General features: G+C 40.8%; 3 protein-coding genes and 1 pseudogene across 5 annotated transcripts; 2 read left to right on the top strand and 2 right to left on the bottom strand.

Annotated features, from left to right (window-relative positions):
* Window positions 1-2,484: 2,484 nt before the first annotated feature.
* Window positions 2,485-3,124, bottom strand: LOC145478897 (histone H3). Its single transcript, XM_081457089.1, has one exon. The coding sequence runs from the start codon at window positions 2,893-2,895 to the stop codon at window positions 2,485-2,487; it is 411 nt and encodes a 136-aa protein (XP_081313215.1). The 5' UTR covers window positions 2,896-3,124.
* Window positions 3,125-3,180: 56 nt separating this feature from the next.
* On the top strand, window positions 3,181-3,839 carry LOC145478902 (histone H4). Its single transcript, XM_081457092.1, has one exon. The coding sequence runs from the start codon at window positions 3,398-3,400 to the stop codon at window positions 3,707-3,709; it is 312 nt and encodes a 103-aa protein (XP_081313218.1). The 5' UTR covers window positions 3,181-3,397; the 3' UTR covers window positions 3,710-3,839.
* A 75-nt stretch (window positions 3,840-3,914) lies between these two features.
* On the bottom strand, window positions 3,915-5,086 carry LOC145478899 (histone H2A). Its single transcript, XM_081457091.1, has one exon. It carries the CDS (start codon window positions 4,901-4,903, stop codon window positions 4,523-4,525), a length of 381 nt encoding a protein of 126 aa, XP_081313217.1. The 5' UTR covers window positions 4,904-5,086; the 3' UTR covers window positions 3,915-4,522.
* A 66-nt stretch (window positions 5,087-5,152) lies between these two features.
* Window positions 5,153-14,787, top strand: LOC145478900 (histone H2B.1 pseudogene; annotated as a pseudogene). Of its 2 annotated transcripts, XR_014048340.1 has the most exons (3): window positions 5,153-7,169; window positions 8,810-8,875; window positions 10,275-14,787. The product of XR_014048340.1 is annotated as a histone H2B.1 pseudogene, transcript variant X2 (transcript). The 2 variants fall into 2 exon arrangements; XR_014048339.1 differs by having other exon boundaries at window positions 8,810-14,787.
* Window positions 14,788-15,200: the final 413 nt, after the last annotated feature.

Raw genomic sequence — 15,200 nt, 5'->3', positions numbered from 1 at the left:
CAATTAGATCAGAGAAATGTACGGTTAAGGAGTTCATTTTTCCTAGTATTTACAACATTTCGAATGATAGCGACCTGAACTACAGTTATTTAGCTGCGAAGACGAAATATTGTATAAATAGTTACTACTTTATCAACTTTTAAGCTTAAAAAAGCCAACTAATGAGGTTGGCGAGGCTGGTCCTCTCTTGAAGATGGCTTTGAAGAGAGGCGCCGCCGGTGGAAAACTTCTACACACCAAGGGAGTTGGTGCTTCAGGCTCCTTCAAGGTGCCCAAGGGGGAAAAGAAGGAGAGGAAACCGAAGAAGCCCGCTGTAGAGAAGAAGTCCGCCGCCAAACCAAAGAAGCCCGCCGCCAAGAAGGCAGGGAAGAAAGCGGCGGTAAAAAAGGCCGCAAATAAACTAGCGGCGAAAAAGCCAGTAGCAAAGAAACCCAGTAAGGAAGTAAGAAAGCAGCAACAAAGAAGCCCGCAGTAACAAAAAAGGCGGCTTAGAAGCCTGGAGCCAAAACGTTCTGCAATAAAGTGGCAAGGAAACCCGCGGCGAAGAAGCCCGCCAAGAAGCCAGCTAAGAAAGCTTAGGCTCCTTTAGGAGCCACCATATGAAATGAACGAGCAATAATCAATAGAGCACTCTACCAGGAACAGAGTCCTTTCTTTGATCTCAGAAGCTATAAACTTGGGCTGTGTGAAGCCTTTGGCTCGTCCTGTCTTCTATTTCTTGCCCGTAAAATACCTGTAGGTTACAAATTATTCGATATTCAATTAAAGAGATTCAGTAAGTATCAATATTATTAAAACTCAGTATTTTCAATATATTTTTTTTTCTGAAGATTTTATGACTGAAAGCTCGCTTTGACTGTGACGCTTTGAATTGCGGGACTCATGGTCTCGTGCGCGTCACGCAAAGCCAGTACCGTGTTGGAAAAGACCATAACAACGCTTTCAAAAATTTCTTTCCTCAGTAGCAATAAAATACCAAATAAGGAATCGATCAACTGAACCCCGAAATATTTTATTTGAAATGAGAAATACTTCACTTGCAAAGCCAAGGGAAATTTCACACTACAGTGCACTATTTCAGTACACTATTTCAAACTACAGTGCAACTGAACCTCCGGTTGCGACAACCTCTCGTAAGCGACCACCTCTCCTCGGCGACCAGTTTTCCAAAATACCAAAAGTTTCCAAGTCAAATCAATATATTTGAAACCTCTTGTAAGCGACCACCTCTCGTAAGCGACCGCGACCACTTTTAGAGCTGAAAGTTTGAAATTTTCTTTTGTTTTTAACCTCCCGTAAGCGACCACTTGACAGATAATAGTGCGAAAATTGGATAATAAGGTATTGTAACATTATTGCATTCCTGGGTAGTACCGGATTTTTTCTCGAAATTGATTTTTCACATGAATAAAACATTTAAAATTTTAAGAAAAAATGCACATACACTGTACTTTATCAGTCTTAAAAGAGACGACCTAAATGTATTAAAATTAGCATATGCTAATAAGGCAACATTTTGACCCAGTATGCAGTTCTAAGCTCTCGTAAGCGACCACTTCCCGTAAGCGACCACATAGGCTTGACATTTTGGGTGGTCGCTTACGGGAGGTTGGACTGTAGGTTACTTCGAACCGAATTCAACCCCGCTCAATTTTGGAGAACGTGTCACACACAGCTACTCCCTGATGCACTTCGTTTTTCGTTTCTCCCACCAGGCTCCTCGCGGCAGCGCCGCATCTCGCTGCTTGGTCGCGCGCAACCTCGTTCCCAGGGTCTCTCATCTTACCGCCCCCTCGTTCGCTCCAGGGGGCGATAAGATGAGAGACCCTGGGAACGAGGCTGGGTCGCGCGCTCTACCACGACTAAACCACCAGCTACGCAGGCTATTCTTTGGGCTAAACTATAATACCGCATCCAGCGTAAAAATCATGTGCTCACGTTAGACGCTGATCTGTTTCTTTCGAGCCTCGCCGTTTCAAACTAGTGTTCTTTTTCTTTGTGAGTTGGAAATAGCAGAGTTCAACCTTAGAAATGCATACGCAAATATTGTAGTCTGCGCCGGCAAGGAAAATCCACGCGTACGCGTATTCCTTCCGAGACTAGCATTCGCCCCTACAATAGACAGTGCCGGCTAGGTACTATATATTGTAGAAACTTGAAAAGACTTGATTTGGATTTTTTTACAACTTCAAACTAAAAAGGAAGTAGTCTGGATCTCCGAGAGGTTTCTTTCATGCATGCAAACGCTGCATCGCCTCGCGGTTTAGAATTTTTGCTCTACAACTACCCCGCTCCTACGAGAAGTTTCTATCTTTTTTTTAACTTTCTGCTCAAACGCGCGCCGAATCAATATCTATGTTTTATTTACTGCGAAGGGAATACCATAATTTGTTGTAATAGACCAATTGGTCATTGCTTTTGTTAATGTGGTGGCTCCTAAAGAAGCCGTTTGTTTTGTAAAGGACTGTAATACCCACATGCACTTTATGCTCGTTCTCCGCGGATTCGGCGGGCCAGCTGAATATCCTTGGGCATGATGGTGACGCGCTTGGCGTGGATGGCGCACAAGTTGGTGTCTTCAAACAGGCCAACAAGGTAAGCCTCGCTAGCTTCTTGAAGAGCCATCACAGCGGAGCTCTGGAAACGCAGATCGGTCTTGAAATCTTGAGCGATTTCTCGCACAAGACGCTGGAAGGGCAGCTTGCGGATCAGCAACTCGGTGGATTTCTGGTAACGACGAATCTCTCGAAGAGCGACTGTACCAGGCCTGTAACGATGAGGTTTCTTGACTCCACCAGTGGCAGGAGCGCTCTTACGAGCTGCCTTTGTTGCGAGCTGTTTTCGTGGAGCTTTTCCACCAGTTGATTTACGAGCAGTTTGCTTTGTACGTGCCATGTTTAATGTCGAGAAATATCACTGATAATATCAAAATAACGTTACAAACGGATTTATACCTGGCGGGCTTGTTCCTGATTGGCTCGAATCTATGAGATTTGATTGGTTCAACATAATCACCAAATAATTTCACGGTTCTGTGACTGTATTTCGATCCTAAGATTTTTTTTCAAGAATATAAGAACATTTCTTCGCTACGATTCAAACAAAAATCGCTTGAATAGATGCAAAGTTAGACTTCAGTTATGAATTTTTATGGAGGTTTAATCAATGATAAGGATTTGTTTCCCTTCACAGAATGTGCTGAATGAAAGTCACAGAATGAATGCAGTCAGAGAATGACACAGTATTAATTAACTGACCCTCGGCTTTGTTGTATGTAGTCAGCCAATAAGAACATGCATATTCGTGTTGTGTTTTCCGAGAGGTCATTCTTCACCTTATAAAAAGCAGGAACGGCGCAAAGTTGGCTATATCCCAGTGATACAAGTAAGCAATCAACATGTCTGGTCGCGGTAAAGGAGGCAAAGGTCTAGGAAAAGGAGGCGCCAAGCGTCACAGAAAGATTCTCCGTGACAACATCCAAGGCATCACCAAGCCAGCCATCCGTCGTCTTGCTCGCCGTGGCGGTGTCAAGCGAATCTCTGGCCTGATCTACGAGGAGACTCGTGGTGTTCTCAAAGTTTTCCTTGAGAACGTGATCCGTGATGCTGTGACATACACCGAGCACGCCAAGAGAAAGACTGTGACAGCCATGGATGTGGTTTACGCACTGAAGCGACAAGGCCGTACTCTGTACGGATTTGGCGGTTAGACTGCACAGTCTGCCAACACAACAAACGGCTCCTTTAGGAGCCACCAAATCTCTCAAAAGTCGTGACCAATAAAATGTTTATTTATGATTCATGATATAAGCAGCAAGATTACAAACACTAATATTCATTGCTCAAATATTCGACAAATATTTTACGATATCCTTTAGCCCGAACAATGGCGAGCTTTTATTGTTTGTTCACGCGAGGTTTTGGCGCCTGCAACGGTCGACCAAATTGCTCGCGCGCACAGCTTTAACGGTTCGCAGCTCTGATATTTTTTAAATTTGCTAGGAAGGGGCTTGCACATAGGCACGATTACCAGCCGCTGTCCGGGAAAGGACCCCGCGCTAAACGTAGACCGGACACGAGAGAGCGGGGGAAATCGAGCCTAGCTTGCACAAGGCTGCTCATAAGTATTTCTTGGTTTTTGCCATGTGAATTGTGCGCAAGACGTGTATTTCGGGTCTATAAAAGTTCATAAGATAGATTGCGCGCGGTTGCCGGTATTCAAAAGTTTGATTTATATCTGCGCAAATCTCGAGCGCGAGAAAACTTTAGCGCGCTGTTGCAGACAAAAGGACGGATAAGTAGCATTTTAGTGCATTGTAAATACTGGATTTCAACAAACCGAGAACCACGTTTTAGTTTGAATAAAGAAGCAGTTGGTGTGGGGCTTTGGAGCTAAAATTGAAAGTAGAGCCGATTTTTGCTGACAAATGTTTCTTTTGTATGTTAGTATTCATGTTGGTCAAAGACTTTTGTTATATTTGGTGGCTCCTAAAGGAGCCGTTTTTTAGCGAGTCAAAGCTTATTTAAGCTTTGGGTTTCTTCTCCGTCTTTTTGGGCAGAAGTACAGCCTGGATGTTGGGAAGAACACCTCCCTGTGCGATGGTGACACCGGCGAGCAGTTTGTTCAACTCCTCGTCATTGCGGACAGCCAACTGAAGGTGACGGGGAATGATTCTTGTTTTCTTGTTGTCACGAGCAGCGTTGCCCGCCAACTCGAGGATCTCAGCGCTCAAATACTCGAGAACTGCAGCCAAGTACACTGGAGCTCCGGCGCCAACACGCTCAGCATAGTTTCCTTTGCGAAGAAGACGATGGATACGACCAACTGGGAACTGAAGCCCTGCTCGGGATGAGCGGCTCTTGGACTTGGTGCCCTTTGCTTTTCCTTTACCGCGACCAGACATGATTGATTGTAAAACTCACGAGAATAACTTTCTAAGTGAATGAAACAGAATTGAGAGCCGCTAAAATTTATTTGCCATTAGTTGAATAAAGAGGATCGAAATGCACCAATAAGAACTTTTAATTTGACAAGGTACGATAAAGTCACACAATAGTATAAAGAAACATCATGCGAAATAATATGACCCCTAAGGTCTGACCAATCAGGAATCGAGCATTTCGATCCTTATGGTAATTGAACCTTTCAAAATTACATTATAAATACAAAATGCATCATCCAGTCTTCATTCAAATCCATTCTGATCTACAGACATGGCACCCAAAGTCGCAGGAAAGAAAGGGGAGAAAAAAGCCGGTAAGGCAAAGGCCGCGGCTGATGGAAAGAAGAAGAGAAGGGGAAAGAGAAAGGAAAGCTATGCTATCTACATCTACAAGGTGTTGAAACAAGTTCATCCCGACACTGGTATCTCAAGCAAAGCCATGGGCATCATGAACTCGTTCGTTAACGACATCTTCGAGCGCATCGCCACCGAAGCTTCCCGTCTTGCCCACTACAACAAGAAATCAACCATCAGCTCACGCGAGATCCAGACCGCCATCAGGCTACTTCTGCCCGGTGAACTGGCCAAACACGCCGTGAGTGAAGGAACCAAGGCTGTGACCAAATATACCAGCAGCAAGTAAACTCATTTTGTGGGTTTCCCGCTAAAACAAACGGCTCCTTTAGGAGCCACCAAATGTTATAAAAATCAATGACCAACAGCATAGTCTTTTGTGCCTGATTTCAATAGGCTTTTGTCGTAATGCGCATAAGACCGCTCTTACGAAATTCTAAGCCTCCCGCCTAAACTAACGGCGTGACTAAAGTGGTCGCATAAACGTGAAATGTCTACTGTGCGTTCCGAATCTATCTTATTCTTTGATGTTCGATTCAACGTGAACCTACTTAATTTCGTTTTCTGGCTCCTGTTCGTGTTTAATAGAAATATGAAAGAAAAAGGCAAATCTTTGTGGAGAAATAAATTTGATAATGTAAGGCGACTAGGTCACGCAGGAGGTCCAAAAGATCGCGTATTTGTCGTTCTCTTATTTCGCGCGTGTTCAACGAAGTTTTCGCATCTGATAGCCAGCGGGACCTCGCGCGCGAGTAGTTCGTTTCGTGCGCGAACGTAACGTGCCCAATTACCATATTCTCCTCGCGCCTTCTCCAACGGCACTCCCACTCCCTCACTAACTAGGAAAGGGAATTTTGAAACACTGATAAAGGGACGAGAAGCAGTAAGCCAGTGTGATATTTGTCGCCGAGCGGCCATCGGTCGTGTCTAGTCTCGTCTTCTCATCAGTAGTAAGTCCACAGGAGAGCGTTTTATTACAAATGGGATATCCGGAAGTACACAGGATTTTAGTTAGCCTGCAAATACTGTCACGTTTTGCAGTCTATGTCACCTCTTATATCTCGGCAATATGATGATAACAAAAAAAATTTGAAGAATAAGCTTTTGCGCACACGTGTGGCAAGCACGTAGCCGTTTAAAAGGGGAAGGAACAAATGTGACGCAAGGTTTTGGTGCTTTAATGGATTTTCTTTCGAAAAATTTCCTGCGATCAGCCTCCACACAAACATACGCTCTCCATGCCGAGAGTGCTAGCCAGTTTTTAACCTGAGATCAGGGAACGCCTGATCGCAGGTGTAATAGCAAGTTTTAGGACAGGAATTTGTATTTTACCAGAGAGATGGGCTCCTGATTTTATTTAGAATTTGGCTTATGCATAGTTGACAACTGACCAGCATCAAGACCAGAGATCTGAGATGAGCTGTAAACGTCTTTTATTGAAGTTTCTTCTTGTTTTGCGGAGTAAGCAAATAGAATGGTAGACGTAGTGAAATTCATAATTATTTTTTAGTGTTTTATCGTCAAAGTGCGGTGTAGGGGCGATTTTCAGCTTCAAGTTTGGACGCTAATACTTCACCGCTTAGAGGCCCTGTCTCTCCCCTCCCTACTGCCGTCACTTTCTAGGTATTTCCCATTGATCTTTGCGGGTGTAGTTCGTCTCCGCCATTTTGGCACGTGTGCAAGAAAAATAACGGAAAATTGAGTTTATCGTAATTTCAAAGGCTTTTTCTTTGTTTTCAAACGGCTTGAGCCGGTGATATTTCTTGATCTGGGTCATAAGCCAAATTTCTTCACCTTTTTACTTGTCGGAACCAGGAGGTGGAATGTGGAGACGTGTTTGTTGACAACCTCTGAGGACCATCCCTGGACGAAGGTAAGCTGAGGCAAGCGCGCTTTTACATTGTTTTGCGTTTTGATCACCTTATAGTTTGATTACATAAATACTTGACTAGGTAATATGATAGGACATAAGCGTTGCATGTGTATCCATCAGAGTTTATTCTGCTTTTAAGAGGCACATAAACTGAGAAACATGTAGCGCAATATTTCTGGTGGCCATTCCATTTAATATCCGCACCCCTCCCCCCTCCCCCTTATTGAGTGACTTTGAATTTTACTCCCTCAGAAAAGTTAACTTTTTACCCCCTCCCCCATTACCAAGAAAGGAAGATCAAAGTGAGAACATGCTTCCCCAAAGGCGCTGACACAATTGCCCAGGTTGGGAAATGGCCTTTAATGACTTCCCCCTCCCCCTCAGATTTCCTAGCACCTCAATCGGGGGAGTGGTACTGATAGAAAAATGTAATGGATTCTTAGTTTGCAGATAAATTCGCAAAGGAAAATCGGAAAAAGAAGGCACCTTTTTGACAGAAGTTTGCAAATTATATTTTATGTACAAATGTTCAAATGTGGACTATGCTTAAGGACATACGTGCTAATTCTTGCGTATCCTTACTGTGCACACAAACTCATGCGCCACGTCATGCATCAAGCGCACGCTGAGTAGTAAAATGAACAATGATACGGCAGATGGCCATTGGTATAGTTTTGCCTGGATTTAACAATCTTGGACGTTTGGTGACCCCTATTTTTCTTTTGATGGATCAGTTTCAGTTTCTCTACTGATTTTCTATGTTTAGAGAAAAAATGAAGAAAATCTATCAATTAGAAATTTGAATGTTTTGTAAAATGCATCATCCAATTCCGTTCTTTTTAGCTCTTCATTTATCTGTGTGGCAGTTTCAAATGCCTCTTGGAGGGTTAAGTTTTATGAAAACATTGGCAACATTTGGAATTATTTACACAACAGATTCACTTATACAAAATATTACTAGGATAGTTTGTCTCCATTGATTCATCTTTGATATCTTAAGCTAAAAACCCCGGAGACCATAGTGATTTACATGCGCCAATATTTCATAATCAGACTAGTTTTCCACATACTTTATCTCTGGAATGTAGTCCGTGGACCCCCAATTTTTCTTTCACTTCGGAAACAAGCAAATCATTATCTGTGTGCAGCAGAAGTTAGAAGAAAATCTATTGAGTAGAACATTTTTGTGCGAACATCCTTAAGCTTATATTTTAAATTTGTTTCATGTTTAGAAGCTTATCCTCTGCATTTCCAATGACCTTCCAAAAGCTTGGTATGGATAATTGCGGGACAGCACAATGCGTTCATGTGTGGGCTTATATTTTGACACCAATAATGTAATAGAACCATGCTTAACATGAGCCATTCCAATAGCAACAAAGATTGGAATTGGGTAATGAAATCAAAATTCTCTTGTACAGTGTGTGCATACAACTTAGTGGTAAATTAAACAAACTCCATTCTTTTGTTATCTTTGTCAATGGTTTGTGGTGCTAGAAAACCCCTGCAAAAAAACCTTCCCTACTTTTACATATGTGGGAGGATGGCAGTCACATAGATATATGTGCCTCTGTATTGGGACCATGCTCCCTTTACAGCACGTGTTTCAACTAAACACTGATATTAATCTTTTTTTCCAGATGAGATTTTAACAGAACACCAAGTGGTTCATGGCTTCCTGCAGTCAGCATGTAGCATTTATCCAGGTAAGCAAACTGATTAACAATTCTTGATTAACTTAGTCAAATCTTCACCAACTACCAATTGTGGTATGAAATATTTTGCATGTTTTAATTGTTGTGATTTTTGCTGTTTTTTTTTTTTTTTCCATGATGTTTGTAAACAAAATCCTGCAAAAAAAATGTTGCTGCAAACATTTTTCCAGCAAATAGTATCCAGCTCCTGAAAATGCATGTAATCCATATCACCAGTAATAAGCAATTTGCTTCTTTCTACATTAATTAGAAGCATGCCTTTTGGTGGAACTTCAATATTGAATTACACTATTACACATTGTCAAAGAACCATATGATACAAAGCTATGAGATTCCATGTTCATACAATTATATTGAAAATCAATCAGCCATTTGAACGACACATTTGACAGTACCCTTCCCTGGTGAAAATCTTTCAAGGATCTTCAAGTAACCTTGAGGATCTTCATGAGGATCTCTGTGAGGTTCCAGTTTCAGTTCCAGTTTCCAGTTTCAAAGTATAAAACCAAACTCAACATACAGTGTACGCGTGCATTGTCTCATTCCCAAAGGTAAAATTATCATGTGGTAAAGTTCAGTCAAGTGGAATGAAGTTCATCGCATACAAAGCTTAAAGTAATGATCGGCTCTTGGAATTATTAAAGCGTTTCATTTTATTTTACTCTCAATTTCAGTAATTTATAATGCTCAGTGTGCATGTATTTTTTTCAGTCTGGATGATAGTCCACTCAAGCTCTCGATCTTGATTTTATCACATTGATTTTAGTCGCCGGCTGGCGACTTCCGTTTCAAGGTAGTTGCCAGCTCCAAAATTCTAGTCACCATGGTGACTAAAATGGTCACAATTTGGAGGGTTGTATATTATTATTCAGTTTTGTTTTTACAGAACTTTTGGTCTTGTTTGAGTTTGTGAACCTCCACATAATTTGATCAGTAGAGATGCTGTTGCTGCATACTTAAGTTGTTTTACTTCATACACTCGTCATTGCTTATGGAAATACGGTATTTCAGAGTTATCAACCATTCACGAGAGTGCTATGTGACCCTTTAAAATGTCTTTTAACACTGATGAATATTAATATGACCCTTTTAAAGCTTTTGAAGATGAATTCTGAAGGAGCCTGTCTTCAACAGACACCCTGTATTAATTGGACACTAGCACAGGTCCTAAGGTTGTGTGCCTAGGACATGTTTGACTGTAGGTGTCCTATTTCAAACCTACATGTATTTTACCTCTGTGCAGAAAGATCATGAAAACTATGACAAAAGCAGGTTTAAAGTAGCTTTAAATTCCGTGAACTGTTTAGTGGTTGGTAATCACTTAGTTGTCTTGTAATATTTTTAACTTGGCACTGAAGGAAGGTATTAACTAAAATCTTTCATTTTCCAGATCAGATGCCATCAGTGACAAAAGGGACCAAAGCATGAAGCAGTTTTAAATCTTTAGAAGGGTTGCATGATTTGTTTTGCAATCCAGGTTTCGGGTGACCCAGGTTAACAAAGCTCTTGAATAAGCCAAGTTCAACACTAATAAATTGAATTCAGTCATGCAATCTATTCTGCCATGGTTGATTTGTGCAATGAATAGACTGAAGAGCTCTCAAATAACAATCATTTTTTCTTAACAATATTGTTTAATTGATTTAATTTTAAATCAAATGATTGTTGAAATATTCTGAAGCTATGTTCAAAAGTCCTACTCAGCCAACAGACTAGTTAACTGATCATTCACCTGATTGATTGACTGACTGACTGACTGACTGACTGACTGACTGATTGACAGACTGATAGACAGAGGAACGGACCGATGGATTGACTGACGGACTGACAGATGGATGGAAGAACAGAAGGAGGGACTCGCTAACCAACTGACTGACTGACTGATTGATTGATTGACTTAGAAATGGACTGCCTGATTGATTGACTGACTGGTGGATTGTCTAATATACTGACTGGCTGATTGGCTAACTGATTGTCAGACAGGCTAATTGACTGGTTGACTGATGGACTGACAGAGTGACTGACTGATGGGTTGTTTAACTGACTGATTGCCTAACTAACTGACTGACAGGCAGATGAACTGACTAAATGATTGACTGACTGTGACTGACAGACAGACTGCCCAACTGACTGACTGACAGACAGACTGATCTGACTAACTTACTCACTGACTGATTGACTGCCTGCCTGCCTAGGACGGGTGATCAATTGTCTAATTAATTAATTGACTGACTGACTGACTGACTGACTGGCTGGTTAATTCTGTGGTTGATTGACTGACTGACAGATTGACTGACTGACTTGCTGATTGATTCTTCGATTAATTGATTGATTGACTGAGATACCGACTGGCAGACAGATGAACGCACTGACTGAGAGACTGATCAAGTGCTGAAGACCAAATTTTGAACCTTTTGTTATCATACTGATTGACTGATTGATTAAAAGAAATAGGGATAGAAGAACCTGCTGACAAATGGACAACTGAACAACACACTAACAGACAGCCATGTTAGTCGGAAAGAGGGACTAACAGACAGACAGACAGACAGACAGACAGACAGGCAGAACAATTTAGACAATCAGTCTGATTGGCAAACTAAGTTACATACTTGATTTTAACTTCAGTTTTATAGAGAGCCTCTGTTTATTCATGTGATCTTGGTACAGTACATTGCATGTCTAACATATCAAACACAGTCAAACCTCTGTAAGTGACCACTTGGGGAAAAGTGACCGTCTCAGGTCTGATAAACAAGTCTCAGAATTGTCTTGTGCAGCCAAATTACTAAACTTTCATATGCAGTCCATTGGTTTTGCAAAATTCATAACAGGTCACCTGTGGGTGGTTTGACTGTATTTCATTTAACTGTAATCCTTGATGGGTACGTTTTTCAAAACATTTTCCTTGCTTCACTACTGCTTGGTTGGGTTTCATTAAATTCGGCAACATGCTTGTTCAGTCGAAAAGAACCACGCCGTTAAATCTCATTTCCTAAAGACGTGACTGATTTAGGTTGTGTTACTAAAACAACGTAGTGTCGTGCAGGACAAGAAGCACGTGTGTCTAACTATTAGTCTTGGAGTTCAAAACTTTAGCTAAAGCAGACCTCTTTCAGTTACACTTTTTTCAAGCAACTGCAAAGTTAGAAGATAAACAGTTCTTTCAAATTTGTTCTTTTCCAGCAGATTGAGAATTGTTTTGAAAACCGTAGAGAAAACAGCATTTTAAAGAGCAACTGATTGCAGAACTAAAGTTCACAATATTGTTTGATCTTTCAAAAATATTAATGTCAATATTTAATATGATGCATGTAAACAGCATGCAGAAATCTGCATGTTTTTGTTTTTAGGATTTCCAGCCCAAGTTGTTTTCACAAATTAAAATTGTAGCTTTGACAACAAATTCGCTGCAATCTCGAACAAATTTCTTGATGTTTCCCAGTTTGGAAATTATGGAATAAAAATTACGCGCAGAAATGTGGGTGTTAAATTGCATGCTGGCTAGCATAGATTTATTTTCAGTTGTTTCTTGACAGCAAATATAAGCATGACAAGCATCAAAAATATTCATTTCGTATCCGGCTTCAAATTTTTCTCGGGTTTACTGGCGATTTATTTGGAAATAAGCCCCACAATGGAATTTTAGTTGAGGGTTTTGAAAAACGTACTCTGAGCCAGTCTCAAGAGTGATGGGCATATTATTTCTCCTTACAATATCGATACATTTCCAAGCAGACAGGTGACGGGAATAAAGAAAATTATCAGCTCGGGACAGTCTTCATATATCACCAAATTCTCAAAACTAGGATCAAAACACAAAGGGCAATTAGTAAGGAGAATTGATATGTCCAGCTTGGGATTAATATGTTTACAGTAACTGAGGTCCTATTAAGACTAAGCGGTATGATTCCAGACTGGTTTTAGCAAACGGTTTGTTTCTGTTACAATGTGCGCCACAGATACATTCAAAATTTAACAGGAGAACGTGGCACTTAGGATCGTCATGGAACTGGACGTAACATTTTGTCATGCTTGTCCCTTTGTGTGACAACCCTTAGGTGAGGGTTTGCATGCTTGGTAACAAAATATATTTTGTGCATGTTGAAATGCTGAAAAGATGTGTCTGTGGCATGCATTGACAGGAGAAACGAGCTATTTACTAAAATAAGTGTTAATCATACTGCAAAGTTTTCTTGCGACTTCTCCAGGTATGGTGTTATATCCCCACCAAAATTCAAACTTTTGTTTGCATTGTTGCTTTGAATTGTCGTTCATTTTTACACTCCGATATTCAACTTGTACAATTCAACATTGTCCATTCACAATTTAGTGTCCATATTTCAAATGCATTGTGGTTTGTTCACATGCAACATTCATATGCAATGTTCAATGTACATGTGTTTATACAGTGTAAAAAGCAATATGCTTGCAACGCAATCTAACATTCTTGTTTTCCATATTCCCAATCAATATTCATATTTTGCTTTCAAATTTCTTCGTTTGCGACATTCGTGTCTTTCAATGCAATGTTGATACTTGGTGTGTATGTTGTGGGGCAGAGTGCGATATCCCTGCTACACAATCCAATACTCTTCTTTGGACATTGAACTTCACGCTTGAGTGACCTGACCTTGAGACAGGAAGCCGCTGTACAAAATATGGGGGCTCAAAATAATTGCATGTGGTGTTCCAGTTGTTCCCAGGTGGCACAGTGATGCTGATGTTTAAGCTGATGGCAGGCCTAGTGCGGCTCCTCAGTGTTGGTTTCGTGAAGCTGTTTATGCATCTGTTGACCTTTAGAGTTTTGCTCTCACGAGAGTATCTTTTTTTTAAAGATTTACCTCTTTTGAAAGAGATAATGGGTGGGTGGTTCTTTAAAAATCTCTCGGAGCTGAGGTTGGTCTTCGATGAGATGCCATTTGCTCATTATAGGCCAGAAATACATCTGCGTTGGCAGGCAGGCTATTAAGCATTGCCAAACCTCAAAAAAAAAAAAAAAAAATCATGAGCAAATGGCATCTCATCGAAGTGCAAACTCGACTTAGAGAGATTTTTGTAGTTATCTCTTACAAAAGAGGTATATCTTCAAAGATATTCTCGTGAGAGCAAAACTCTAAAGGTCAACAGATACATAAACAGCACTGAGGAGTCGTGCTAGGCTTGTCATCAACTTAAACGTCAGCATGAATGACTGGCACAATACGTGCAATTATTTTGAGCCCCCATATTTTGTACAGCGGCTTACCGTCTCAAGATCAAGTCGCTCAAGGATGAAGTTCGAAGTCCAAAGAATATTGGATTGTGTAGCAGGCTTATTGCACTCTGCCCCGCAACATACACACCAAGTATCAATATTGCATTGAAAGACACGAATGTCGCAAACGAAGAAATTTGAAGGCAAAATACGGATATTGATTGGGAATGTGGAAAACAAAAGTGTTAATTGCGTTGCAAGCATATCGCATTTTACACCGTAGAAACATATGTACGTTGAACATTGAATATGAATGTTGCATGTTAACGAACCACATTGTATTTGAAATATGGACACTGAATTGTGAATGGGCAATGCTGAATTGTAAAGTTGAATATTGGAGTGTAAAAATGAGCGATAATTCAAAGCAACAATTTTGCAAACAAAATTTTGGGGGGGTATAACGCCATACTCCAGAACTTGGCTTATTTAGAGAGTTTATCTGGTTTACTCAAATGTTGGATTGCAAAATAAAACAACACAGGAGGAAACATAACAATATTTTATTGAAGTAAAAATTGTCTTCTTTGTCCATGACTTTTAATTAAAAAAAAAAATAATAATAATAATAATCTAGTCAGTCTTGTCCCTGCTCTTTGGGTTGTTTCCACTCTGCCTCTGTTAGTCAGTGTTGTTTCTTTAGTCCTCATTTCCTGGTCTGCTTTATCTGATCCTTCATTCAAGCTGGGGACAGTTGAACACTTGGAAGAGTTGACCGTTTGCTCCCAAGTGGGGTGGACAGCGTAAAGGAAAGTGAGAGTTTGCTCCCCATGCCTCTGGGGTCTCAGTCTTAATTTGTCACAACGCCACACTCGAGTAATTTTGGAATTAATATGCCAGATTCGAAAATTGATTCAAGATGCTAATCCGCGAGTCAATGTATCGAAAAAAATAATTTGCCGATAAGCTCGCCCTCCCGGAATATTTTGGATGGAAACCCATTAAAGTTGGAAATGTCCGCAACCTGGACAAGAAAAACCGAAGCGCTAACGTATGGCGCTCAATTTCAGTGCATCACCGTTGAAATCAAAGAAAGAATTAAAAACAGAATCCGCCAGT

This window comes from Orbicella franksi, chromosome 2 (assembly GCF_964199315.1).
Source record: "Orbicella franksi chromosome 2, jaOrbFran1.1, whole genome shotgun sequence".
Lineage (NCBI taxonomy): Eukaryota > Metazoa > Cnidaria > Anthozoa > Scleractinia > Merulinidae > Orbicella > Orbicella franksi.
The sequence above is the reverse complement of the archived record's forward strand: the minus strand, read 5'-3'. Positions and strand labels throughout refer to the sequence as shown.